Source organism: Lycium ferocissimum, chromosome 11 (genome assembly GCF_029784015.1).
Source record: "Lycium ferocissimum isolate CSIRO_LF1 chromosome 11, AGI_CSIRO_Lferr_CH_V1, whole genome shotgun sequence".
Classification (NCBI taxonomy): domain Eukaryota; kingdom Viridiplantae; phylum Streptophyta; class Magnoliopsida; order Solanales; family Solanaceae; genus Lycium; species Lycium ferocissimum.
Genome location: NC_081352.1, coordinates 60,108,427 through 60,133,783, shown reverse-complemented (window position 1 = coordinate 60,133,783; position 25,357 = coordinate 60,108,427). Strand labels below are relative to the sequence as shown.

Below are 25,357 nucleotides of genomic sequence, written 5' to 3'. Positions count from 1 at the left end.
ACTCATCAATAGTTTGACTCATTTATGCCATCGCTTGTTATCAAAATGACTCATCCATGTCATTTTTCATTAATGCCGATTTTATAATACCAGATATAACACGTGGCCTCTGATTAGAGGTCTACATCGTTTAATTAAACCAACCCAATTTTAAATACTAAATTATTAAAAAATCCGACGCATACACCTTACCCACCCACAACTATAATCTAGTTGGAGGCCACGTGTCATATATGGTATTGTAAAATCAGCTTTAATGAAATATGGCATGGATGAGTCATTTTGATAACAGGCGATGACATAAATGAGTCAAACTATTGATGAATGGCATAAATGAGTCGTTACCTATAGTTCGATGGCATAAATGAGCCATTTTCTATAGTTCGATGGTATAAATGAGCCAAACTATTGACGAGTGACATAAATGAGCCATTTCTGATAGTTGGATGACATATTTGAGCCTTTTCCGTTGAAGAAATAAAAGATCTTCGAGAATTCTCTTGTGCTACTTGTTTTCATGATAAATTGAACATTATACCAGCTAAAGTTGGGATTGAATTTCTAAATTCTGGAACATAAAAAGATGAATATGGGCCCGTTCACCTGCCATGTGGACCGTTTTACTATTATATGGTTTTAATAGATGCATCTATTTTATGGTCATGCAGTTTGGTTTTTGCAAGGTTGTTTGCTCAAATTGTTAAATTAAGAGCATGGTTCCAAATTATGAAATTATGTTGATAATGCTGGTTTATATCCAGGTTGGTTTAGTAGAAATTACAAGCCTCTAATTAGTTGCTAAACAATTGGAACAAATCTCCCAAACAGAGTTTTGGTATGAGATGTTTTATTTAATATGTAGCAGCTTATATGCATCAAGCCAACAAGGTTCCCCTATCACAATTGGTTCAAGGTCAGGAACCAAATAATTCCCATCTAAAAATGTGAATGTGCGATATATGATTCAATTGCTCCACCATAATGTACAAAGATGGGTCCCCAAATAAGGCTGGGGGTAAATGTTAGATTTCCTAACATTAGGGGGAGAGATGATAAGAAGCTGGAAAAATAAATTATATGTAATGAATTATCACTAGTATGATCCTCGTTTAAAATATAATTCAAGTTAAGCTACCCGGACGCATTTCTTGACCAAAGTGAAAATCATATTCCATTTTAAAATTCTCCTACTAGAATTAAAATCCTTGAAGGATAGAGTCTATGGCACGCTTGAAGCGTGATAGACCAATCGGTTCCAAAGGTAAATCTCCTTGAAGAAGGAGAGGTGCAAATGATCAAAATGGCCATAATAATGAGGCAAGTGCTTTAAAAGAGCAACACGACATAACACTTCATGAAACCTTGGGAAAGGTTCAGGTACCTGAAAATGGTGGGGAAAAAATGAAGAGATCTCGATAAATTATGTCGCATTGGACCGATTTCAAATGACCGTTGACAGTATCTTTGATATAATGTAGCGCTCAACATTTAAATGGTGATGAGGATCTTGAATTCAAATCTGTCGAGAAATGTGGACAGATAGATGATTGGCCAAATGAAAATACGCAATTCAAGCATATTTGGTTTCATGTGGTAAATATGAAATATTTTGGATCTATAGTCCAAACATTTGAAGATATAATGTCAGTGGGGTATAAAGAAACTTTTGAGCGAAAAGTGAAATGAAAAATAAATCTGTAAGATATAAAATACGGCTCGTGCCTTGTGGTATAAAGGTTTTTCGCAAAAGTCCTGACATTATTGTATGGAGATGTGTTCTCTTGTGGTGGATGCAATGAGGTTTCATACAGTCCGGCAGTACATGAAAAACTTGAATGCGTATAATGAAAATATTGACAGTAAAGTTTATATGAAAATTCTGCAAGGATTTAAAAGGCTTAAAGCGACTCCATTGAGTACCCCAACGGTTGTAAGATCACTTAACATAAAGAAAGATCAATTTTGAATCTCACAAAAATGGTCAGAAAGTACCATGCCTTGCATTGATGCACTTATGTATCCTACTATTATTATTTATGAGATAATGTTGTTATTAATGTGCAGGAACGATATAGCCTTACTTTTACCCGTGGAGACATCAGAATGAATCAAATAATGATATAAATTTATTGCTTCTAACCAAAATTATCAAGATTTGTTGGTTGTGAAATGCAGGGCATTTAAACGATCTCTATAAAGTTCGATCTCAAGCAAATTATATGTGAGCATGTGATGATGTTGTCATAATGTGACGTTCTACGTGACAATAAATTATTGATACTTATTCAAGTCCTTCCAAAATAACGACGACTTGTAAAGCAAGTCAGGAATGTATTTGGTTGAGATCAATACCTCAACACCTTTTGCAATCATATGATATTTATTTGAAGATGAAGATTTCAACAATATTATAAGAAGTTTTCATAACTCAATTGAAAGAATGATATATCAAAGGAGACGGCATAAAACTCATTTCGTCAAAGTTCTTTCTCAGACACGATCTTCAGCAGAAAGATGAAATAGATATTGAACAAATTCTGATAATTTGGCGGATATGTTCACTAAGGCATTGCCAACCTCAATATTTGAGAAGCTAATACACAAGATTTGAATGCATCATTTTCGAGAAATTAAGTGATGTTTTCATCAGGGGGAGTATTCCTCATTAAGAGATTACTAGTAAAATACGCGTTGCACTATTTTCTCCTTAACCAAGGTTTTGTCCCATTGGGTTTTCCTGGCAAGGTTTTTAATGAGGCAGCAAGCAATGCGTATTATGAATAACTATGTAATACTTTCTTTCATTAGATTTTTGTTTTTTTTACATGGACATTCAAGGGGGAGTGTTGTGAATAAATTGGTAGATGACCATGTGAGGCCCTTGCACTGTAGCAAGTCATGGTGCCCAAGTTACTCAATAAGAATGTACACCTCAAAAAAAAAAAAAAAAAAAAAAAAAAGAGGAAGAGGAAAGAAAACTTACTAGTACTACTTTATGTTTCTCTCTCCCCTTATTTTTGCTAGTTTAATTTATTGAATTGCTTTTATTTTATAACAGCTTGGTCTATTTAAGCAAGCACTGTGCTTGAAGGCTCAAGTAGGAGTTGGCGCTTCAGACTGGAAGATAACCTTTTAGCCACCTTGCATTTATTTCATCTACTACTGACTAGCGTATCATTTAAACTATCAACATCGTATACACAGAGAAAATAGATTCCCCCACATTGTAACCCTCCATCCCCAGAACATGCCCCCTCCCCCCCCCCCCCCCCCCCCTCCTCTTTTCTTCCCCATCCAAAGAAAATAAAAGAAACTTCACAGCTATGCCTCCGTCCCAAACAAATTGAGATCGATTGGATGAGTCTTTATTGATCACATTACTCCATTTAAACTCATGTCAGGCCGATATTATGCAAATGCCACTAAGCTATATCAGAATTTATATATTTTCTAAACAAGTCTTTGAAAGGCTAAATTGTTCCTATAAAGTATGTGACCTACAACAAAGGTGGGTAACATGTTTAAAATATATTCTCAACAAATTGGTATCGCTATTATATCTTTTTCTTTTGCAAGGTTGGCTTGAGTTTCTAAAGATTTTAGGTCTTTTGAAATCATTTTTCTTCCATGTGATTTTAAGTCTACGTTTTTTATTTTTATTTTTTTAACACCTTCATTAACCATGATTTCACACCTATGGACCGATGCATTTGGAGTCTATTAAAATAGTAAATTCTCGGTAGAACATAAAGCCTCTTCAGACATTTGCCATCTATATTCTTACGGTGGAGAATCAGTAAGGATCATGCCTCATTCTATGGACAATTTTCACCAAATAAGAGTGAAAATATCAGTGCTGCAACAGAGGATGAAGAAGAAATACTAAGAAACAACGAAAATTGATTCTCCCTATGCGGTTAGAGTCACACATAACGAGGGGTTTGTGTCCATACGTGTTGTATGATTCTTAGGCCTACCCACCCTATTTGTTCCATGATATATGAGTCTACTAAAATTATGATCGATCAATTAACCAAGATTTTGATCCGATTCAAAATCGCTGGCGCATGATCAGAACAACAATGTGATATGAGAGTGAATGTCATATTATAATGTCCAACAGATGCACAAGATCCCGACAGTCCTTGAAATGCTAATGTGGGTGTAGATTAGGCATGATTAGATATCATCAAATTTGGAAGAAGATACGAGCCGCGCAGAAATGATAGACTGGGAGGTCACTTGATAGGATTTGATCCCTTTCTAAGAAGACCTACAAATATGCTGATCTGATCCATAAGTATGACGCCATTATGATTGATATAGAATACAATGGATGAAAAAGAACCTAGAGAAGACACCGGCTAGTTGAATCAAATCTTAATGATGTTGTTACAACTTACATTAAGACCTTAATTCCAATGTTTACTAGTTCTTAATTTTGTTAGCGATTTGCATGGCAATAAAAAATATAGTGAACTTTCAATTAAGAGAACCTAAATTATTTAAAATGAATCAAGCTAGTTCAGATAGATAATAAAAATTTCTACACTCGATCGCAATCGCAACTTGCTTGGATGGAAGCCTGCAGCCGCAAAGGCGAATATAGGATCTCTAGAATAGGAGCGTGAGGGGAAAAAAATGCAATAAGTGGGAATTGATCCTTGTTCTTCTCGATAAAGAACTAAGCTTTTAACCTAGTGCACATTAAACATTTTTGTAGCATGAGTGTCATCAGGTAATATTATACTAATCCTAGAAAATATGCACAAAAAATATTTACTTTTACAAAAAGACCATAAATTCACGTGACCAAAATTTATAAATAAATTCGCCCTGTCAGCAGCCCATTCTAGCAGTAGCCTTGTGGATGCCGCCGTCAAAAATTAAAACTCATACGTATCTGACTTAAACGTGGCTGCAATAAAATAACAATACCCCACTCTCAATTGGTTGGCTTCTCAAAATACAGTTACTTGTCCAATATTCACAAAAAGTCCGCATTGTTCAGTTTTCCAAACGAACCAGAAACCACAGCTACTATTTTCATTAGTTACGAAACTAGAAAGAGTACATTAACGTTTTCGATTCTCCTTCTTTTCTAGTATTTCTTTTAACCTGTTTCTGTATTATTATTCTTCAAGATTTTCGTATAAGATCATTATTAGTGTCCTCACCCATCTTTGTATCAGTTTCTTGAAATGGCAAAGGAGAGAGTTGTGTTAATGGATGGAATGCCCCTCTTTGCAAAAGAACTTATTACCGGGGGTTGTAGCTGGTGGAATTGCTAAGACTGCTGTTGCCCCTCTTGAGCGTATCTAGATCTTATTTCAGGTCCTTCTTTATTCCTTCCTTCTCTCCTTCAGATTCTCTGTTAATGTTTCTTGTGTACAAGGTTTTCAACTTCTTTCGAGTGGTCTCTTTTTTTCCTCTTTTCTGGTAGGCTTGATGGAGGATTACTGAAATTTGGCTTGTCAAGATAATGATGCATTGGTAATGGAGGATGAATAACAAATTCAGGGGAAGTAATTGCAGTGATTTTATTGACATAGGTTCTGAAGTGTGTTACCGCAAAAATATGGTCTTTCTTGTTCTTGATGCTCTTGGGGAAGAGCTCAAAATTTCCACTTCACTATTCTTACTAGTTCATTAAAAGATCGTCTTGCATTGAGGCCTGAGGGAGAGCTTAGATGCTATTTTGGCATCTTGGTCAGAGCCTTAGAGGACTGAGCATATTCAGTTGTGTAGTATGAATACAACTTTGCTTCTTTCATTAAAAAGTTTGACATATAGAACCTGAAAAAGGCGCCTGCAGTATTGAATCTGCATGCCTGGCTGTTAAAGTTTGAGTATTTGTCCTGTTGTTTTGGATTTTATGAAGTAATTGCTTGTTTTGACCCATATAATTTTATCTGCACCTTGTATTTGCATCAATGTACTAAATGCAAGATTTGTCTTTAATATATACTTTTATCAGTTAACCACAGTTAGTGTAAACATAATGAACACTTCGCATGAGGGCTCTAGAATCCTGGAACATCAAATTCCTTATCTTTGAGTTTTCTTCTTCGTAGACCAGACAAGCTGAATTTCCTAGCTTCAGGCTGTCAGGATCGTTAACAAAGATTGCTAAGACAGAAGGAACTCTCGGTTTTTTCAGTTGAGGAATCCATAGTTTCTGTCTCAATTGAACTTGAGATGTAGTATTATTCATCTTTAAGTTCACATGTTTTGCTGGTGGAACTCTTCTCCAGGGGAAACGGAGCTAGTGTTGCTCGCATTGTCCCATATGCTGCTTTGCATTACATGGCCTATGAGGAGTACCGACGCTGGAGTATACATAGTGTTTCTGGAGTTGGGAAAAGTCCCATTCTTGATCTCATAGCAGGATCATTTGCTGGGGGAACTGCTGTACTGTTTACCTATCCACTTGATTTACTTCGAACTAAATTGGCTTACCAGGTATGAGAATAAAGAGGACATGCTCTTTTGTTTCCTTTCATCGCCTCTCTCCTCTCTCTGAAAGCAATATCAGAGCAGAGATTGGCAACTTAATTGAATTTAACTAGTACTCGTGAACTGGATTCTGCTAGTCCTAAGGACATGGATCAGTTGAATTCCTAGTTTCCATGAGCAATCTTGTATCGATTTGCTTTTGATCGTCTAGGTTGTTGGACCGAACAAGTTGAATCTACAAGGTCTTGCTACAGGTGAACAATTTTAAGACTGCTTTTCAAAGACATATAAGGAAGCTGGGATAAGAGGGCTGTACCGTGGTATTGGTATGACATCTTTTCCTATAAACAATTCTGATTACGCTTTTTTATCAAGTTTGTTAGTTTAATAACCATGCTGTGTTTGCAGCACCATCACTCTATGGAATCTTCCCATATGCGGGGCTAAAATTTTACTTCTGTGAGAAGATGAAAAGCAATGTCTCTCAGGAGCACAGGAAGTCTATCACAGTAAAACTAGCATGCGGATCTGTTGCAGGACTACTTGGTCAGACTTTCACTTATCCCCTATATGTCGTGAGAAGGCAGATGCAGGTAATATGATGAGTTGCAAAAGCCAAACAGGTATTTTTGTGACCAACATGCTGTTGGAATGACAGAGAGGAGATAAATTTTTCAGGTACAGCACTCTCTGCATCTAGCTGCAGCCATGAAATGAAAGGAACGCTTGATACTCTTGCTCCGATTGTACAAAGACATGGATGGAAGCAACCATTTTCTGGGCTGAGCCTCAATTATCTGAAGGTAATGCAATAACTACTCTGTAAAGTACAGAACTTTTACACATAAGAATGGAGGGTATGTTAGACATTTTATATAAGGTAAAGGGAAAACAAATGAAACTTGAGATCGGTTGAGCATCAACAGAAGGTCTCAGTCTATTTTCCAGGTAAAAGGCAAGTTGCTAGAACCGAAAGTGGGTAATATTTTTCATTTCCTATATTTTAATATCTATTACTGGTTCTGACCAATGTGCTTTCTGAAATCAAGGTTGTACCATCAGTTGCAATTGGATTTACTGTTTATGATGTGATGAAATCATACCTGAGAGTACCATCACGAGATGAAGCCATTGTAGAAGTTGTTATCAGCCGCAGAAATAGTCAACCATCACGCCTGCATTCCTGACAACATTTTCTCCTCTCGGTATTGCATTTTAAAGTTTGTACCATTCCATTCTTTTAAGAACAACACAAGCATAATTGTTCTTTGAATAAGTAGTTGACTCAGCAAGCAATTAAATGAGACTGCTGCTGGTTCAATCTATAAATAGGTAGGATCCTTTCTGTATGTAAACACAGTTACATTGCAAATGTGTAGATAAAGCTAGATGTCTTGTAATGAAAGCTATCAATTCATTCCAACATTTTACACATCAGTAACTCTTTCTCTTGACTGTGCCATTCCATTTTGTTCCATGTCGAGTAATTTTCCTTTAGTTCTACATCAGTACGACCTGAACAACTTACAGTAGCATAGCTCTAAGTGCTGGACTGAGTCAGTGCGAATTTCAGCTCCGATTTCCCTCCTATGGCAAGTCTGAGTCCATAAAATATTAATAAAAGCCACTTTTTAATATTCATCTTTTGTTGCATATGCTATTGTTTATTCAGGAGGTCTTTTAGTCCTCGGAGGTAATAGAAAGAAATTGATAAAGACAGTTCTACATCTAGCCAGTAACAAGAAGTGGCAAATTTGGGAAGATTGTATTTGTTCTCTTGCAAAATAATCATATAGCTAATATACAATCTGATATCATCCTGTAAAGATGATTCGCGAGATCGTCTTGCACCTAGTAGATTTACAAATTCTACAATAACAGTAATAGCCTCAATATAGACTAATGACTTCACCAGTAATCATTGCAGGAGCATTTACCATCTCTGAAATGATGAAACCGCTTGTTATCTCTGACAATCAACTCTCTCCCAACAATCTTTGACATGATCTTAATGGCATTGTGACAGTCACCACATATCCTTAGGTTCTTGATGATCCTAAGAGTTGTTCTTGCCGGTGTACTAATTAAACCATATGCAATAGCCAATCTCTCACTATGATACATCAGCGCTTGCTCCTTAGCGGCCTCATCAATATCATGAAGCACATACCTCGTGTCTGGTACATAACCAGCATCCCTCATTTGCCCGCTTAAGCCTTTCAATTTCTCATATGCATCTGCCCTTTGTGGCATTGTGCTCTTAAACTCATTAGCTCTATCTTTACCCTCAAGCATATTAAACTCAGAATGCCTCTTCTGAAACGGTGCAGGGAGCTTATCAGCCACATTTCTGGAAGAATCTAACCTGACGAGCAGCTCGTCCACTCGATCTTCAAGTTCGATATCCCCATGAATTCGTGCAAACTCTATTACAGTCTCCCATACTTCTTTTGTAGGCTCAATAGGCATGTCTTCAACAAACTCTAACGCTTCATTCAAATAACCAGATTTCCCCCAGACATCAATAATCCGTAAATAATGCTCAATTCCAGGAACAATCCCATACTCATTCTTCATTACCTCAAAATACATAAAACCTTCTTTCACAGCTCCCTTACTAGCACAAGCCGAAAGAACCACCAAAAAAGTGTCCCCATTAGGCACCAACACCCTAAGTTTTCTCAGTTGCTCGAACAAAAGCAACCCATTATCCCCATCTCCAGTTTCTGCATACCCATTAATCATCAAATGCCATAACTCCAACTTTCTTTCACGCATTTTATCAAACACCTTCCTCGCATTCCTCATGCTTCCGTTCTTAACATACATTTCCACCAACTTACCATTCAATTCAACATTCTTACTCCACGGCGAACGCAATAAGAGCTCATGCACCTTCTCCCCAACTTCCAAAGACTCAAGTTTTGTACGATAACTCAACAATGTCTCAAAAACACGAAAGTCAGCTCCAACGCCTTGTGAAATGTACTCAATTACTTGGTCAATCTTACCTTCATAATGAAAAAAATTAATTTAACTTGAGCAACAGAACAAAATTATAAATATTACAATTAGATAATATGGACTAACCCATAACCAACCCCTGCCCACTTATAACCCAACCCATTTTTGGGGCATTTGCACTTTTGTCCCTATTTTGTGCTGGTCTTTAATTTTTGTCCTTTAACAATCGAACATATGCCTAGAGGTATAAATTACTCGTCATAATATCCACAAATTATGCTTGCGCCCTTGCGGTCAAAAGTTTGATTTTGAAGGGCAAAAATTAAAGGACCAGTCCATTTGAAGGGAAAACCGTGCAATTAATTTCTCATTTTTACCCACATGAAATATGAACGGGATGAAACCTTACAAGTTTTTGTTCAAACCATTTCAAATCCGACCCAATTTGCCAACATTACCTTCATTGCAGAGAGTCATTAAGTTAACATCATCAGCTGTTGAGATGGGGCTCAACGTAAGTGGGTGAGGTTGTTTTTGAATAGGAGTAGGAGTAGGAGTAGGAGTAGTGGTTCTTGTGTATTCTTGCTTCTTGTTGTTACGGCGAGGTCTTGATTGTGGAGAGTAGCGGTTGTTGTTAGGGGAAGTGGTGGTGGTGGTGCGGTTGTGTGGGGCGGCGCAGAGGGGTTGGAAATGAGGTGGAAGACGTAATTTCAAGTGGGTGTTATTAGGGGACAAGAGAGACGCCATTCGAGATTATCGCAAAGGACCCTTAACAACGCTCTCGCTAGTTTAGCACGTTTATGTGTGTGAAATAAATATCTTCTCTCTTCTTTTTTGGAATTTTGACTTCAAAGCTCTGCCACATTTTGCTATCAAAAGTCTACTTTAAGATAGAATTTTACCCAAAGGTAAGATAGTGTTTAAAACTCTGCTTGAATCATGCAAAATTCTGCTTTGAGAATTTTTTTTTAATTTTTGACTGAGCGGGAGTTCAAACTAGAAACCAAAAGGTTCTAACGAAGGACAAAAATTAAAGATCACCAATTTAATGGCTAAAAATTAAAGACCACCCCAAAATAAGGGCATTCCTGCGGATTGCCCATATTTTTTTAAACGAATCAGACAACCCACTAGAAATAATAATTGCCTCATGGCTTTAAAAAAAAAATAAGTCTACTAAAAATTGATATGCTTATTTTTTGAAGCCACGTGATATTTTCTTAATCAGAAAATAAGCTAAATAATTTTAAGGCTTAAGTGGTGAAAACACCCCTAAACTTAGCGCGTTTTATAACTTTAGTCCCTGAACTATTGATACACTTAAAAACACCCCTAAGCTTGGCCAACTTGATTTAAATTAATCCCCGAATGTACACATACACAGCAAGTGTGCTCAATCGTTGTCCACTTGGAACTTTCCTCCCATGTGGCATCCACGTAGATAAAATAAGAGCCAGCAAATTAAAAGAAAACCAACCCATCAAAATACCTGACCCATTGACCCGTCGACCAAATAAATCTAAATCTAACCCAAATACTCAAAGCACCTAGAACCTTCCTTCAGATTCAAAACACACTCCAAATTGTGAAACCCTCTCCATTGAAATCTTAGGGTTTCTTGGGGGTTAAATTTCGATAAACACTTGACACATTTTGATAGTTGTTGGGTTCACCAAGTGTGGGTGGTTGAAATTTCATGGATTAGGGTTCCGGTGGGGTTCTTTTGGTCCATCGTCTTCTCTACTCCAATCGATCATCTTTTCTGCTCCAATCGATCTTATTTTCAGTTGCATTCGTCAAAGGTTAGTGATTTCAACCTTTCTTTCTAATTAGGGTTCTTGAACGTCTATTAGGGAGAAACCAACTCTGAATGCGTAATAATCTCTGTTTTTTAAGAACATGAGTTTATGGCTACTGAAATTGAACGATAAAGACTTAATTTTTTGCATGCATGTGTTTAGGTATTTCTGTAATAAGTGAAATGTTTTAGGGCTTTTCTGATTTTAATATCTAGAGTTGTTCTGAAACATGTGTTTTTGGGTTTTTTCGTTATATTGAAGATATGTGAAGGTTATGTTGGGAATTTCATTTGTTTCTTGTTTGTATTTGCATCCCAAAGTTCTATGTAAATGTGTTGCCTTTTTCTGTATTCAAACATGCTTTGGGGGTTAAATTGCTACTGTTTTCTGTATTCAAGCAATGCCTATGTAAATGTAAAGGACTAACTTGCTACCATTTTCTATATTCAAGCATGCCTATGTAAAAAAAAGATTTAATTGCTACTGTCTTCTGTTATTTCTCTTTCATGTTGCCATGATTTATTGTTAATGTTTCTTCTAATTAGTACAAGTTGTACATCTATTTGATTGTTTAGCTGAATTTTCGAAGTGTTGATGAATCTGTAGGTTGTCCAATGGCTACTAAGTACTTTAATTTTAGACGGAAAATTGGTGGTATCTTGGTGAGTGAAGTAGGGCTAACTTTTGTTGGGGGTAGGACTGAACATTCCTTTAATGTTGACTTTGATCATTTGTCTATCCCTGAATTGAAAGATCTTGCTAAAGAATTTGGGGTTAATAAGTTAGGGACAACTTATATTGCACCTAAGGGTGGTAATTTGATAAAATTAACAACGGACAGAGATTTATTAGACCTAGGAGTACTGTTGAATGATGGGGAGACAATAGAGATTTATGTATGCAATGACTCATCTTTTGAGGATGGGGGGCCCATTGGACAGCGTGTGACTGGTGGATTTATTGGTAATTTACCAAAGCCAAGTGGGGACGAGACCGGTTATTTATTCACCTATCCACCACTCATTAATACATTACCAACTACAGATCTAGATGTAGAAATCCCTTCTCCAAACTCTTTTGAAGGGGCTGAAAATAAAAGAGAGGAAGATGATGCTAGTGGCGAAGAGGTTGTAAACAATGCCAACTCTTCCTCTGATGAAGAATTAGTGAATGGGTCTGATTCTAAACTTTCTGAGAATTATGGAAGTGATGTTCATGAAGAACTTAGGGTGGTGAGAGAAGATCTAAGGGAATACAAGAAAAATAAGTTGTTAGGGCTGCTGCTAAGGAGAAAGTAGATAGGTTTTTAGGTGAAGCTGGAGTAGATGAAGGCTATGAAGACATTGAGAGAGGCGCAAACAACTGAGGGATGAATTAGGAGGTGATGATGATGATCCATATTATGACTCATCAGATGTAGATAGTTTTGCTAGTGAATCTGATGTTGAACCTGTCAGTGATGATGATGAAGTTGAAAGAGAGACTGAAATGAGGCAAAGAAGAAAGAGTAATAGGATTGTGTATGATCCTGATTGTGAAAAAGTTATTTGGCAGGTTGGTGAAGTCTTTCAAAATGTGAAAGATTTCATAGAAGCCTTGACCAACTATGCATTGAAAAAAGGTGTCCAGCTGGACAAGAAGAAGAATGACACAAGGAGGGTTAGGGTTAAGTGCAAAGAAAGCTGTCCTTGGATGATATATGCTAGCAAGGAAGGTAGGAGTACAAACTTTATAGTCAAGACATACAATCCTAGATATAAATGTCATAGGACCAACATCAACTTCTTGTGCAATTCCAAATTTCTGTCCAAGCACTACAATGAGAGGATCACTTCTCAACCTACAATTAAAGTGTGGGAAATACAAGATCTGGTTAGGCATGATTTTAGTATTTATGTGGGAAAGGCAATCTGTTTGAAGACTAGGAAAATTGTTTTGAAAGAAGTCATGGGAGATCATATTACTGAGTTTGGTAGGTTGTTTGACTACAGAGATGTGCTGCTACAAACTAATCTTGGCAGCACATGTATAGTGAATGTAATAGACAAGGATGATGGTAAAAAGGAGTTCAAAAATTTCTATATTTGTTTTGTTGCTATGATGGTGGGGTTCATGAATGGTTGTAGGAAGTGTATAGGCCTTGATGGTTGTTTTCTCAAGTGGATATGCAAAGGGCAATCATTAGTAGCAGTTGCTAAATATGGAAATAATCAAATGTTTCCAATAGCATGGGCTGTTACTGGGGCAGAGACAAAGGATACATGGAGATGGTTTATGAGAATCCTCCAAAATGGCCTACAACTTGGAGATGGGACTGGGGTCACTATAATCAGTGACATGTAAAAGGTATAATTTTTTTGTTTAATGTTTTCTACTTATGTTAACTGTTTTTTGCTTCTATTTACTGATTCTGTTTTTATTTGCAGGGACTGGTTAGTGCTGCTGAAGAAGTGTTTCCAGCTTGTGAGCACAGAATGTGTGCTAGACATATTCTGTCAAACTAGGCACAAAATTGGAGGGGTATTGAGGGGAGGAAGAAATTCTGGAAGTATGTTAGATCAACTTTTGAATCTCAACTGAAAGCAAGACTGGATGACTTACGTAAGTTGGGTAGAAACATTGTTGAAGACCTTATCTCATATAACAAAGAAAAATGGTGCAAAGTGTACTTCAAGGAATTTTCAAAATGTGATAGTGTTGATAACAATATGTCAGAAAGTTTCAATGCTTGGATATTGTCAGCTAGACACAAGACAATTGTGTCAATGCTAGAAGAAATTAGAATCAAGTCATGAATAGATAGCTAAAATGAGGGATTTTGCGTAAACTTGGGTAGATGGGGTATCCCTAATGGCATTGAAAGTATATAATGAAAATGTTGAGAGGTCAATGAACTGTTCATTACATTGGAATGGAGACTTTCGGTTTGAAGTCAACGAGGGCTTATGTAATCATATCGTCCACTTGGCAAGGGAGTATTGTAGTTGTAGGTCATGGCAACTAAAAGGTATTCTTTGTGCACATGCCATAGCAGCTATGCACTATAGGAGACTTGATCCAGCTGAGACAATTGTGCATTGGTACAGAAAAGAGACCTATCTGCAAGCTTATTCCAACTTCATAAAACCTGTTCCAAACATGATAATGTGGCCAGATAGTTCAAACCCAAAAATAGAGCCTCCTGAAGTTAAAAAAAATGCCTATTAGGCCTAGAAGGTGTAGAAGAAAGGAGATATGAGAGGTGAAAAGGGCTGGAAAATTGACAAAAAGGGGAATAACAATGACATGCTCTATTTGCAAGTCCAGTTCACATAACAGAAGAGGATGCCCTTTAAGGCTACCAACATCAGCAACAGCACCAGCAGCAGCTACACCAACATCAACATCAGCCCCTTCCAGGAGAAGATACTTAATTCCACCGCTTTGACGAAAAGAAGGCCAAGAGGAAAAGCACCAAAAAGGAAGAAAGCCAAGAGGAAAAAGCAAAGACCAAGAAGCCAAGAGAAAAAGCACCAAGAAAGACCACAAGCAAAGCAAAGAGAAAAGCGAACAAAGGCAACAGCAAATAAAGCATCAACTAGAGCACCAGATGCAGCAACTGCACCAGCAGCAAAGGCAAGAGGAAAAGCACCAGTAGTACCAGCAATAACTGCACCAACTGCAGTCCCTTCCAAGAGGAAATGCGCAAAACCACCTGTCCCTCTAAGGCCTAAAGCAACTACAAAGGTAACTCTAATATCCTTACTTTACTTACAATGAATTAGTCAAATATTAACTTTACTTACAATGAATTAGTCAAATATTAACTTGTATTCTATTAGGTTAATTCTTCCCAAAGAATCATCAACTGGAAATACAAGAAAAGAGTGGTGTTCTGACAATCAAGAAGCATGTACAAGCATGTGAAGGAGCGAGAGTAAGTAAAAGAGGCCAAGAGTTGTTGGACAAGGTGTTTTTATGTCTGAGTCTGGATATAGTTGTGTTAATGTAAGTGTTTGTCAATCACTTTAGTGTTGCATTTGTTTTTAGCCACTTTATGTGTTATACCCCGTACTTTGTACGTTGGGATATTCTAAGTTGGTTGCGACAAGTTATGGACAAGATTTTTAATTTTCGATTTTGTTGATTTTTGTTAAAAGTGCATAAGTTGCATATTCATCTTTTCATTGGCATGGAGTGTTAAGGGTAAAATTGGAATAAGAAAAATTTGGGGTTAAAAGTGAATTATGAAAAGTTAGACATTTCATGAAAATTTGGGGCCAAAAATGAAGTTTTGGAAACTAAGAATTCATGAAAAATGGCCACGTGGCCTTGCACATGACTTGTGGGCCATAGGCCACATGTGTAAATTATATATGTAGAGAAAGATGACTAATTTAAGTCATCTTCATCATTTGTCATTCTTGGAAATTTCATGAAAGTTGAAGAAAAAGCTAGAAGGCCTATTCGGCCAAGACCATGGAAATTTGATGTTTAAGAATTGATCACCAAAAATTATTTTCTTCTAGTTTCTCTACTAATTGAAAGGTCCTCTACAACGTGGAGTAGTCGTTGGAGCAAACAAAACGCTTGTTCTTGCAAAGTGATATCCTAGCCGAGCGGAAGAAGTGGGTGTTGGGATGGTTCAATCTTCTCTTTATGTGTTGGCGAATGGTTTGTGGATGTTGTAGTATGTAGGAATGGATGAAATTCATGAAAATATGGATGTTAAAGTTGAGCCGTGAATGTTGAGGTTTGGCCGTGTGTTGTGTGTGTTGTGTAGAAATGGTGAATTAATTGTATTTAGCATGTTTGAGTGTTGTTGTAGTGGGTGGAAATGGATGGAAAAACCATGGAATTTGTATGTTGTTGTTGTGGCCGAAAATGGGCTGATTTGGTGTAGGCATGTGGGACTAATGTGATGTAGTATTTTGGTTGTCGTAGTTGTGAATTCTATGATGTAAAATGAAGTTTTAATGATCCAAGTTAAGGTTATAATTGTGTGGGCTGAATTGGAAGATAATGTGACCTTGATATGGTTTCTTGAATTTATGAAAATGAAGTTGTAAACGTATGTATTGTTGACATAATTTATGAATGTGGAAGAAAGAAAGGTGTTGGTAATGTTCTTGTTGAATTGGAAATGGTTTCGGGTGAGAAGCATGTATTGGATTGGCTTGTTTGATTATTGTGCGGATTGTTGGACATGTTCTTGAATCGTGTTTGAATGGTTTTGGATTGGTATTTGAATATGCGATCGTTGATATTAGTTTGAATGTATGGTTGAATTGAATATGCATGAATGTTGTCGAATTATGTAGAAAGGAGTTATTAATGTTAGAATGCGTTTGGAATTGCTTATGGATATTGTTGATGTGGTTGTTGGTATTGTTGTTGGATATTTGGCCGAGTTGAATTCTCGGGTGTTGAATTTACGGGGAAATGCTTTGCCTAAATTTCGTAAATAAAGTGCGAGCTTAAAATGGGATTCCGAGGTGCCTATGACTAATGTTTGGTGCCTAACGACGTGTTGTAGATTTTGAGAAGCCGAGACTTGAGTTTGGATTAGCTTAGGAAGCAATCAAGGTATGTAAAGCTTACCTTTCCTTCTTTTGGCATGTCTTAGTTATGAGTAAGGTACGATATGTTATGAGCTTCGGGGGATATTCTATTCTTAAAGTCCGAGCATGTTTACGATGCTTATTTGCTTCTTGATGATGGCATCCTTAGATGGTTTATATGTCTTTGTATGATTGGTTTTCAAATGTTGTATAAAAGGTTTTGTTTTCAAAAGAGTTTTGTAACTACGAACGTCCATAACTTTCACAGACAGAACCGGATGGCTTTGATATGCTCGTAAATGATTCCCTAACGTATGATGACTTAAATTTTTATGGGCGGTCCCGACTTGAGTCGACACCCCTCCGTGGGCCCCGCGACTTTCCTTATATACTTCTGACGATTTTTGAAAGGATATGATATGACTATTATTCCGATTTCAAGTACGATCGCTTTACTTATCTTTTGAGTTTGTAATAATGATTCGATAACATATGATGACTATGATTTTCGTAGGCGGGCCGGATTGGGTTGGTCCGTGGGTCCCGCGATCTTCTTCTCGTATAATTTTGATGGCTTTTGAAAAATTCAATATGATTACCTTTCCGACCCCGAGTATGATTATATATTTGTCTGTTGAGTCTGAAATAATGATTCGTATACTTATGATTCCGATACGTAACTATGGTTTCCGAAGTTCGGTTTGATATGTTCCCGAGTGATATTCGGAAGAAAGTCTGATTTGACTACTATTTTGGCTTATAAATAACAATCCGCTTTGATTATGCTTTCGTCGGGTCTTTGTAAGTGTTTTGCATTGCATATGAATTCCCACGATTCTGCTCGTGCATTTTGTTATTACCTCTTTCGCCGAGTCCCGGACCGGTATGTGTGATATTGATCGCTGGGTATTTGGCCGCGGTATGTGTATATGTGATATTACCGCTGTGTATTTGGCCGCGGTATGTGTATATGTGATATTACCGCTGGGTATTTGGCCGCGGTATGTGTATATGTGATATTACCGCTGGGTATTTGACTGCGGTATGTGTATATGTGACATTGCCACGGGGTATTTGGCCGCGGTATGTGTATATGTGACATTGCCGCTGGGTATTTGGCCGCGGTATGTGTATATGTGATATTGCCGCTGGGTACTTAACCGCGGTATGTGTGATATTGACCGCTGGGTACTTGACCGTGGTATGTGTGAATGTGACATTGGCCGCTGGGTACTTGACCGCGGTATGTGTGATATTGACCGCTGGGTACTTGACCGCGGTATGTGATATTGACCGCTGGGTACTTGACCGCGGTATGTGTGATATTGACCGCTGGGTACTTGACCGCGGTATGTGTGTATGTGACATTGGCCGCTGGGTACTTGACCGCGGTATGTGTATATGTGGTATGTGATATGTGATAATATGATGATATGATCTTATTTGCCGAGTCCCTCACTAGAGAGCCGGGATACGATATGTGTGCATATGATATGTGATTTTGATACCGATCATGATCGGTCGGTTAATGTCGGCTCATATGATTTGTTCTATTTTCTATATATATGAGACAGAAACGTTTTACAAAAGAAAGCTAAGCCTTTTGGCATTCGGATTATCACATTTGTCTTCTGTATCTCTGATGTACGATCTGTGTTTCAGATGCAAGCACTTTGGCATTTTGGTCATTATGCTCACTTTCTGTACTCCTTACTTCGGTTATGACCTCGTTTTCTGTATGCCATGTTTTACATGCTCAGTACATATTCCGTACTGACCCCCTTTCTTCGGGGGCTGCGTTTCATGCCGCGCAGGTACCCACAGATAAGTAGATGACGTTAGCGGAAGACGTTCCGGTACCGGATTGGCGAGCTCCATTTCCTCCGGAGTCTTGCCGAATACGAGTGCTTTTGTATGGTATCCGAGATGTTGGTAGAGACTTTGCGACGTTGTCGTGTGTGTGATATGTCGGTTTGTGTCGCTATGTAAGCGACGTATTATATGCATTATGTTACGAACTTCATATGTTTACAGATTTCATACGATGCTAGTTTATTTGATTTGACAAAGATGAAAGGCATGTTTGTTCTGAAAAGAAAATTTTCATTATGTGCTTATGTCATGTTTTGCGGGCCCAATATGATTATGAGTATGACGAGAGTCAGCGGGTTCGCTCGGCCCTAAGTAAGGGTCGGGTGCCCATCACACCCTGTCGGATATTAGGGTGTGACATTATGACACTAACAAATGATAATTGCAGCAAGGGATGCCTAGCAGCAGGTTGATATCCACACCTAGGATGATGAATTCAGCCATTGTCACAGGTGAAATTGGATACAAACCCAGCAAGGGCTTGAAGTGGAGAGGAAATGTAGCAGTTACACAAAGACAACTCCAAGAGAAAAGTGCTACGCATAGAGTCCAAACAAGATCAAAGGCTCTCGGAGTTCAAACAAGGTCAAAAGGTGGAAAATCTCCAATGAAGAAGAAGTCTTAGATTTCTATGTGTAAGGGTATTTATTTTTTGTGAAACTTGGGTATGTAAGCAAACAATGTAGCTTGGTAGTTTTGGTCGACAATTGGAAACAATGTCCAATTATTTTGCATATGACAATGATGACTGATGTCCCTTAATTTGCATATGACAATGTCCAGATTTGCTTAATGGTACTTGGTGTGTTTTTGAATATTTTGCATTGAATGGTATTTTGGAGTTTCTGTCCATATTTTTCCTATATCTTGCATTGAGTGGTATGTTTTTGTCCAGTTTTTGCACCATTCGACTTTGTGTGTTTTTGGCAGATTTTGCATTGTTATACATGGTGTTTTTGTCCATTTTTTGCACCATTCAAATTGTGTTTGTTGTGCAGATTTGCTACTGTCCATTTATGAATTGTTCAACAAATTAGATGGTATAAATGTAGCTTATCATTAGAGAAAAATATTGAATAGAATCCTCATAATCGTATTGTGATAAGGGATAACCAAAATCAGATGACATTGTTAATCATCATAGCCATTTCAACCTAATTAGTACATACATAATAGAGCTTCAACTAAATAAGTACATAAATAGAAGAACTTCAACCTAATTAGTACTACTTCAACCAGAACCAGATTGTGTGCCAAGATAAAACATCAAATTACATAGCATACTAATGCATAGGCAAATCTTCTATGTTCTTGACCACTTCAATTCTTGCTCATATCTATTTTTCTTCTTCAACAAACCCCAAATAACAATATTAGCTTGCTCCGAAAATGGTGGCTCATACCAATCGAAAAATTTGCAAGAAGACCGACCTCTCACCTATACAAAGTGAATGAAAATCAGTTAGAAACCCAGCAAACTTAGGTGCAAATTGAACCTTCTAAATAGAACAAACCCACGAAAACTATACTAAAATTGAGATACCACAAACAAAAATTACATACCTTATAGTTTTGACAACCCCAAAATCTCCTTCCCAGATTGTCATCGGACAATGAAATCCTTAACACCACCGGAAATCCACATCTATAAACTCTAGTCATGAATACAATTTAGAGAAAAATCAACAAATATGACTACTTAGGGTTTTAATTACAAACGAGGAGGTGTATTTAAATGGAAGTGAAGAAAGAATCTTAAATTTTCAAGTTCTTGTGTATTTTAATGGAGAGTTTTAATGAGGGAGGAAGGGGATGAGTTAGCCATTGGGATGGGGAAAAAATAAGGGAAATGCAAAAATAGAATTTTTGACCGTTCGAAGCTGATGTGGAAGCTTCTGACGCACCTGTCAGCTCGTGAGCACACTTGCTGTGCCATGTGTACACTCGAGGATTAATTTAAATCGAGTTGGCCAAGCTTAGGGGGTGTTTTTAAGTGTGTCAATAGTTCAGGAACTAAAGTTATAAAATGCGCCAAGTTTGGGGGTGTTTTCACCATTTAAGCCTAATTTTAAAAACAATTATGTCGTCAAAAAGGGCATATCTGCATTTGTGTAACGACAGGTGTATATATGCATCACTTTTTTAACAAGAGGTATATCTACCCTAAATGTTGAGAAAATATATTTTCACCTTTGCCGTTCTTTTTTCCCGTCCTCCTACCTTCCATTCTTTCCCTTGGGAAAAGGGTAAAAAATATCTCTACTTTGGATAAAGGGCTTAAAATATCCTCAAACTAATTTTGGGTCAAAAATACCCCTCCCGTTATTAAACTTTTCAAAAATACCCCTCTTTTAACGGAAATGGCTTATTTATGTCAATCGTCAATAGTTTGACTCATTTATGCCATCGAACTATCGAAAATGGTTCATTTATGCCACACATTAATAGTTTGGCTCATTTATGCCATCGTCCATTACCAAAATGACTCATCCATGTCATTTTTCATTAACCCCGATTTTATAATACCAGATTTGACACGTGGCCTCCAATTAGAGGTCTACGTCGTTTAATTAAACCAGTCTAATTTTAAATCCCAAATTAATAAAAAATCCAACTCATACACCCTACTCATCCACAATCATAATCTAGTTAGAGTCACTTGTCACATTTGGTACTGTAAAACCGGCGTTAATGAAAAATGACATGGATGAGTCATTTTGATAATGGGCGATGGCATAAATGTGTCAAACTATTGATGAGTGGCATAAATGAGCCATTTCTAATAGTTCGATGGCATAAATGAGCCAAACTATTAACGAGTGGCATAAATGAGCTACTTCCGATAATTCGATGGCATACTTGAGCCTTTTCCGAATAAAATACTAACCCCTAATCCACCAAACAATGCCCAAACGTTCCCCATCCCTTCATGGATGATTCTTCTGTTGTTATCGTTCTAAACCTCATTGTTGATTTTGGATGCTAAATATCTGTTATCTTCACAATTTGCTGTAAACTTTTTATTGTTTCGTTTGGCGTATATGGGATTAATGCTTTTAAGTAATGGACTTCATTTCTCTCAGGAACAAGGATTTCTGGGAACCTGTCGTTTGCAAATGTGGCGTCCAAAGCACAAGTTATTGAAAGGCCCAGCGTGTCTAAGATAAATGATGCAGGAAAGAGGGGGAAGAAGCCAAATTGGATCCTTTTGTCAACGTCTGGTGGTAGGCGTTACTGAAATTTGACGGGATCTAATAAGGAAATGTATCTGTATATTTAGAAATGTTTTACCTTTTATCAGGAACCGGGAATTGTTAGTTGTTACTCACCTATGTTTGAGCATGGTGTTTTGATACTGTGTTGTGTGAAGTAGGCTCAACTCCTTTTAGTTTTCACTGGTGTTTCCTTTGATGGTTTATCTCTCCTACTACTACAGGGTAAAACTAAACACTACAAGGAAATGTTTAAGCAAAGACATAGAAGAGGCAGTGTTTGTTTCAAAAATATGTTTTGGATTCTTTTGTAAATATGAAGGATGGGGAACATTTGGGTATTGTTTGGTGGATTAGGGGTTAATAGTTTATTGGGTCGGGTTAATAATGGGTCTAGTTAAAAAAAAAATTGTTATTTGGGGGAATTGGATTTTTCTGTTAAAAGAAGGGTATGTTTGAAAAGTCAGTCGCGATTTCAAAGCTCCACATCAACTCCTAATACGTAAACAAACCTAGACACACATATTTAGCTTTTAAATCATTTGTAGCAATTATTGTGGTGCTCCAGATGGGGCTATTTTCGTAGAGGGAAGATGGTCTTATGACAGAAGTAAAATGATGACAGTGAAAAAATGTTAAAGATGAATATGTGAGAGAGATCATTTGAATGAGATGATTATGTAGAATTTTGTATGTTTCTTTTTGTGAGTATCATGGGGGTTAAGTAGTTGCCGAGCAATTGTAGCCTTCAAGTGGTATTTGTTACAGTAGAGATGATGACGACAACAACAACAACAACAACAACAACAACAACGACAACATACCCAAAGATAATCCCACAAGTGGGTTTATTAGAGTAAAGAAGATCAATTATTATGCTGGTGATTAATCTAAAATAATTGATGTTGATTGAAAAAATTAAATTTGCACAATTTCGCAAGAAGTGTGTAGGATAATGAACCTTATCGAAGTTTAATGGACCTTATCACTGTGGTCCTTCAGTGGTGTTTTTGAGAGTAGAGAAGATCATTTTTTGTATCTCGTACATTAGGATCGAAGTTTAATAAAGCTCTTGCCTCCGCTAACCAAATCACTTCCAACAATGTCACCAATAGTCTAAAGGTATCCATTAAGCACTTTCAAAAGAGCAATGTACAATAACATACCCAGTGTAAGGGTCTGGGATTCCAAAAGAGGATGTATCTGTCTCAATTATAATTCAGCGAACATTATGCCTGCAAATATGTTCACATAGGGCCTAGATAATTCGATTTACTCCAACTAAAAGTGTAGCACCCCGTTTGGGAGGATGCCACTTACGAAACAAAAGCAAATTTCATACTTACAACGTTCAGAAGAAATTTATTTAATAAGCTATTTGCAATAATTTAGTAGTGAAAATAGGCCCATGTGAACAAGTTGTAAAATACATCTCAACATAGTAGGACCTAAAAATAGAAATATCCAATCATAAAAAAGGGACAACACCTATTTTGAGTTAAATACAAGCAAAACTAGGTTTTGGAGCCTGAACGAAAGTTGTAGATCTATGAAATAGCTTTCTAGAACAGCTTGGATAACTTAAAACTAAATTTTATACAAGGAAATATGCTCTAAACACTAACAACTGTCCAGTTCAAAAACGGATTTCGTAAACTTACCTCAATAGTATGGAGTAGCTTGTGGCTCAACCAAGACAAGTCTTGTTGGTGATTTAGTGGGAGAATTTGATGAGAGAATAGGAGTTTTGGGGTCTCCTTTTTCTAGAGAAAACAAAATTTGAGGAGGTGGAGAGATATGAGCCCCAAAAGGTATTATATATTCCTTGGATAAGGATTGAAAGAAAAGGTGGCTACCCAACTTTTATGTTTGGATAAATATGAAAGGGTCTACCGAAAATATTAAATATCTATTTCATTTCTTAATTTACTAAGATAATAATAGTAGGAGTAGTTTACATAACTACACCATAACACTTCAAACAAGTTCCAAATATCATCAAATTCACGTTCAGGAAGTGTGAAGTAAAATATACCTTTACTATCAAGATATGGTCAATCGAAAATTCAAGAGTTAGTTTAAAAAAGATTCGGGGTGTTACAACTCTCTCCCCCTTAAGAAATTTCGTCCCGAAATTTACCTTATACTAGTCTCGAAAAGGCATTGCAATCAAGTCTACAGAGAAAAATAGATTTTGAATCATGAAAGGATAAACTCGGTTAACAACAACCTGGTGACCCAAAAGATTTCCGACAAGCACATCAAAATCAAGTCTCGTAAATATCACACCTCTAGAAAATGCAAGTGATGAGAAACATAATAGTTTGTAGAACATAGATCAACATCCTCATTAGCTCTATTAAAGAGGAGGCCATGTCTTAGTTCCTATTGAAGAGAAGATCACATTGCATTAGGGACATGTACATGATGCATATGAACAATACACGCAACAAAACATGTTAAAAAGAAACGAGTATACCCACAAGTCACAACAAAAGTCCTAGAATCACAAACTTAAGGCTCTGATACCAAAATTTGTAGCACCCCCTTTCGGAGGATGCCACTTATGAAACAAAAGCAAATTTCATACTTACAACGTTCAGAAGAAATTTGTTTAATAAGATATTCGTAATAATTTAGTAGTGAAAATAGGCCCATGTGAACAAGTTTCAAGATACATCTCAACATAGTAAGACCTAAAAAGAGAAATATCCAATCATAAAAAATGGACAACACCTATTTTGAGTTAAATACAAGCAAAACTAGGTTTTGGAGCCCTAACGAAAGTTGTAGATCTATGAAATAGCTTTCTAGAACAGCTTGGATTACTTAAAACTAAATTTTATACAAGGAAATATGTTGAGAACACTATTAACTGTCCAGTTCAAAAAAGGGCTTTGTAAACTTACCTCAATAGAGTGGAGTAGCTTGTGGCTCAACCAAAACAAGTCTTGTTAGTGATTTAGTGGGAGAATTTGATGAGAGGAGAGGAGTTTTGGGGTCTCCTCTTTCTAGAGAAAACAAAATTTGAGGAGGTGGAGAGATATGAGCCCCAAAAGGTATTATATATTCCTTGGATAAGGATTGAAAGAAAAGGTGGCTGCCCAACTTTTATATTTGGATAAATATGAAAGGGTGGCTACCCAAAATATTATTCCAAATATCATCAAATTCACATTCAAGAAGTGCGAAGTAAAATATACACTTACTATCAAGATATGGTTAATCGAAAATTCAAGAGTTAGTTTTAAAAAAATTCGGGGTGTTACAAAAAGGGTCAAGAAAAAGGATTGGGTATCGAGAATCATCAATCAAACATCAGCGCTGGAGATTTAGCATTCAATTTTTTATAAGCCTTTTAGAACAAGGTATAAATCCCGTTAGCATATCCCCGAGGCTGAGTATTGAGGAAGAGGGTGGAGAGAAAAGTGGAAGAACAAAGCTTGTTTCCCAAAGGGAACGAGAGTGAGCGCTCAAGTGATGAGTGAGATAGCAGATTACAAGTAGCTGGTGA

General features: G+C 37.0%; 2 protein-coding genes, 2 long non-coding RNA genes and 1 pseudogene across 6 annotated transcripts; 3 read left to right on the top strand and 2 right to left on the bottom strand.

Annotated features, from left to right (window-relative positions):
- The first annotated feature begins 3,303 nt into the window (after window positions 1-3,303).
- On the top strand, window positions 3,304-7,893 carry LOC132037767 (mitochondrial carrier protein CoAc2-like; annotated as a pseudogene).
- A 309-nt stretch (window positions 7,894-8,202) lies between these two features.
- LOC132037765 (pentatricopeptide repeat-containing protein At2g15690, mitochondrial-like) lies at window positions 8,203-10,233 on the bottom strand. 2 transcript variants are annotated; one of them, XM_059428372.1, is made up of 2 exons: window positions 9,874-10,233; window positions 8,203-9,462 (listed from the first exon to the last, which is right to left on the bottom strand). In XM_059428372.1, the coding sequence occupies exons 1-2, from the start codon at window positions 10,165-10,167 to the stop codon at window positions 8,365-8,367; spliced, it is 1,392 nt and encodes a 463-aa protein (XP_059284355.1). In that variant the 5' UTR covers window positions 10,168-10,233; the 3' UTR covers window positions 8,203-8,364. The 2 variants fall into 2 exon arrangements, with proteins under 2 accessions (XP_059284355.1, XP_059284354.1); XM_059428371.1 differs by having other exon boundaries at window positions 8,203-9,467; window positions 9,879-10,231.
- Window positions 10,234-12,581: 2,348 nt separating this feature from the next.
- Window positions 12,582-14,666, top strand: LOC132037764 (uncharacterized). Of its 2 annotated transcripts, none has more exons than XM_059428370.1 (2): window positions 12,582-13,565; window positions 13,657-14,666. In XM_059428370.1, the coding sequence occupies exon 1, from the start codon at window positions 12,708-12,710 to the stop codon at window positions 13,560-13,562; it is 855 nt and encodes a 284-aa protein (XP_059284353.1). In that variant the 5' UTR covers window positions 12,582-12,707; the 3' UTR covers window positions 13,563-13,565; window positions 13,657-14,666. The 2 variants fall into 2 exon arrangements, with proteins under 2 accessions (XP_059284353.1, XP_059284352.1); XM_059428369.1 differs by having other exon boundaries at window positions 13,646-14,666.
- Window positions 14,667-14,773: 107 nt separating this feature from the next.
- Window positions 14,774-19,445, top strand: LOC132036589 (uncharacterized). Its single transcript, XR_009409618.1, has 3 exons — window positions 14,774-14,945; window positions 15,041-15,206; window positions 19,020-19,445. It is a non-coding gene; the product is annotated as an uncharacterized LOC132036589 (long non-coding RNA).
- A 298-nt stretch (window positions 19,446-19,743) lies between these two features.
- Window positions 19,744-24,975, bottom strand: LOC132036603 (uncharacterized). The gene is made up of 3 exons (XR_009409626.1): window positions 24,753-24,975; window positions 20,195-20,276; window positions 19,744-20,069 (listed from the first exon to the last, which is right to left on the bottom strand). It is a non-coding gene; the product is annotated as an uncharacterized LOC132036603 (long non-coding RNA).
- Between the last annotated feature and the right edge of the window lie 382 nt (window positions 24,976-25,357).

Excerpts from the sequence above, each read along its gene's own strand:
- LOC132037765 (XM_059428372.1), bottom strand. The coding sequence starts at position 10,167 with ATGGCGTCTCTCTTGTCCCCTAATAACACCCACTTGAAATTACGTCTT. Across the intron at positions 9,463-9,873 it reads CTCTCTGCAATGAAGGTAAT|ATTGACCAAGTAATTGAGTA; the intron begins GTTGGCAAATTG and ends TATGAAGGTAAG.
- LOC132037764 (XM_059428370.1), top strand. The coding sequence starts at position 12,708 with ATGAGGCAAAGAAGAAAGAGTAATAGGATTGTGTATGATCCTGATTGT.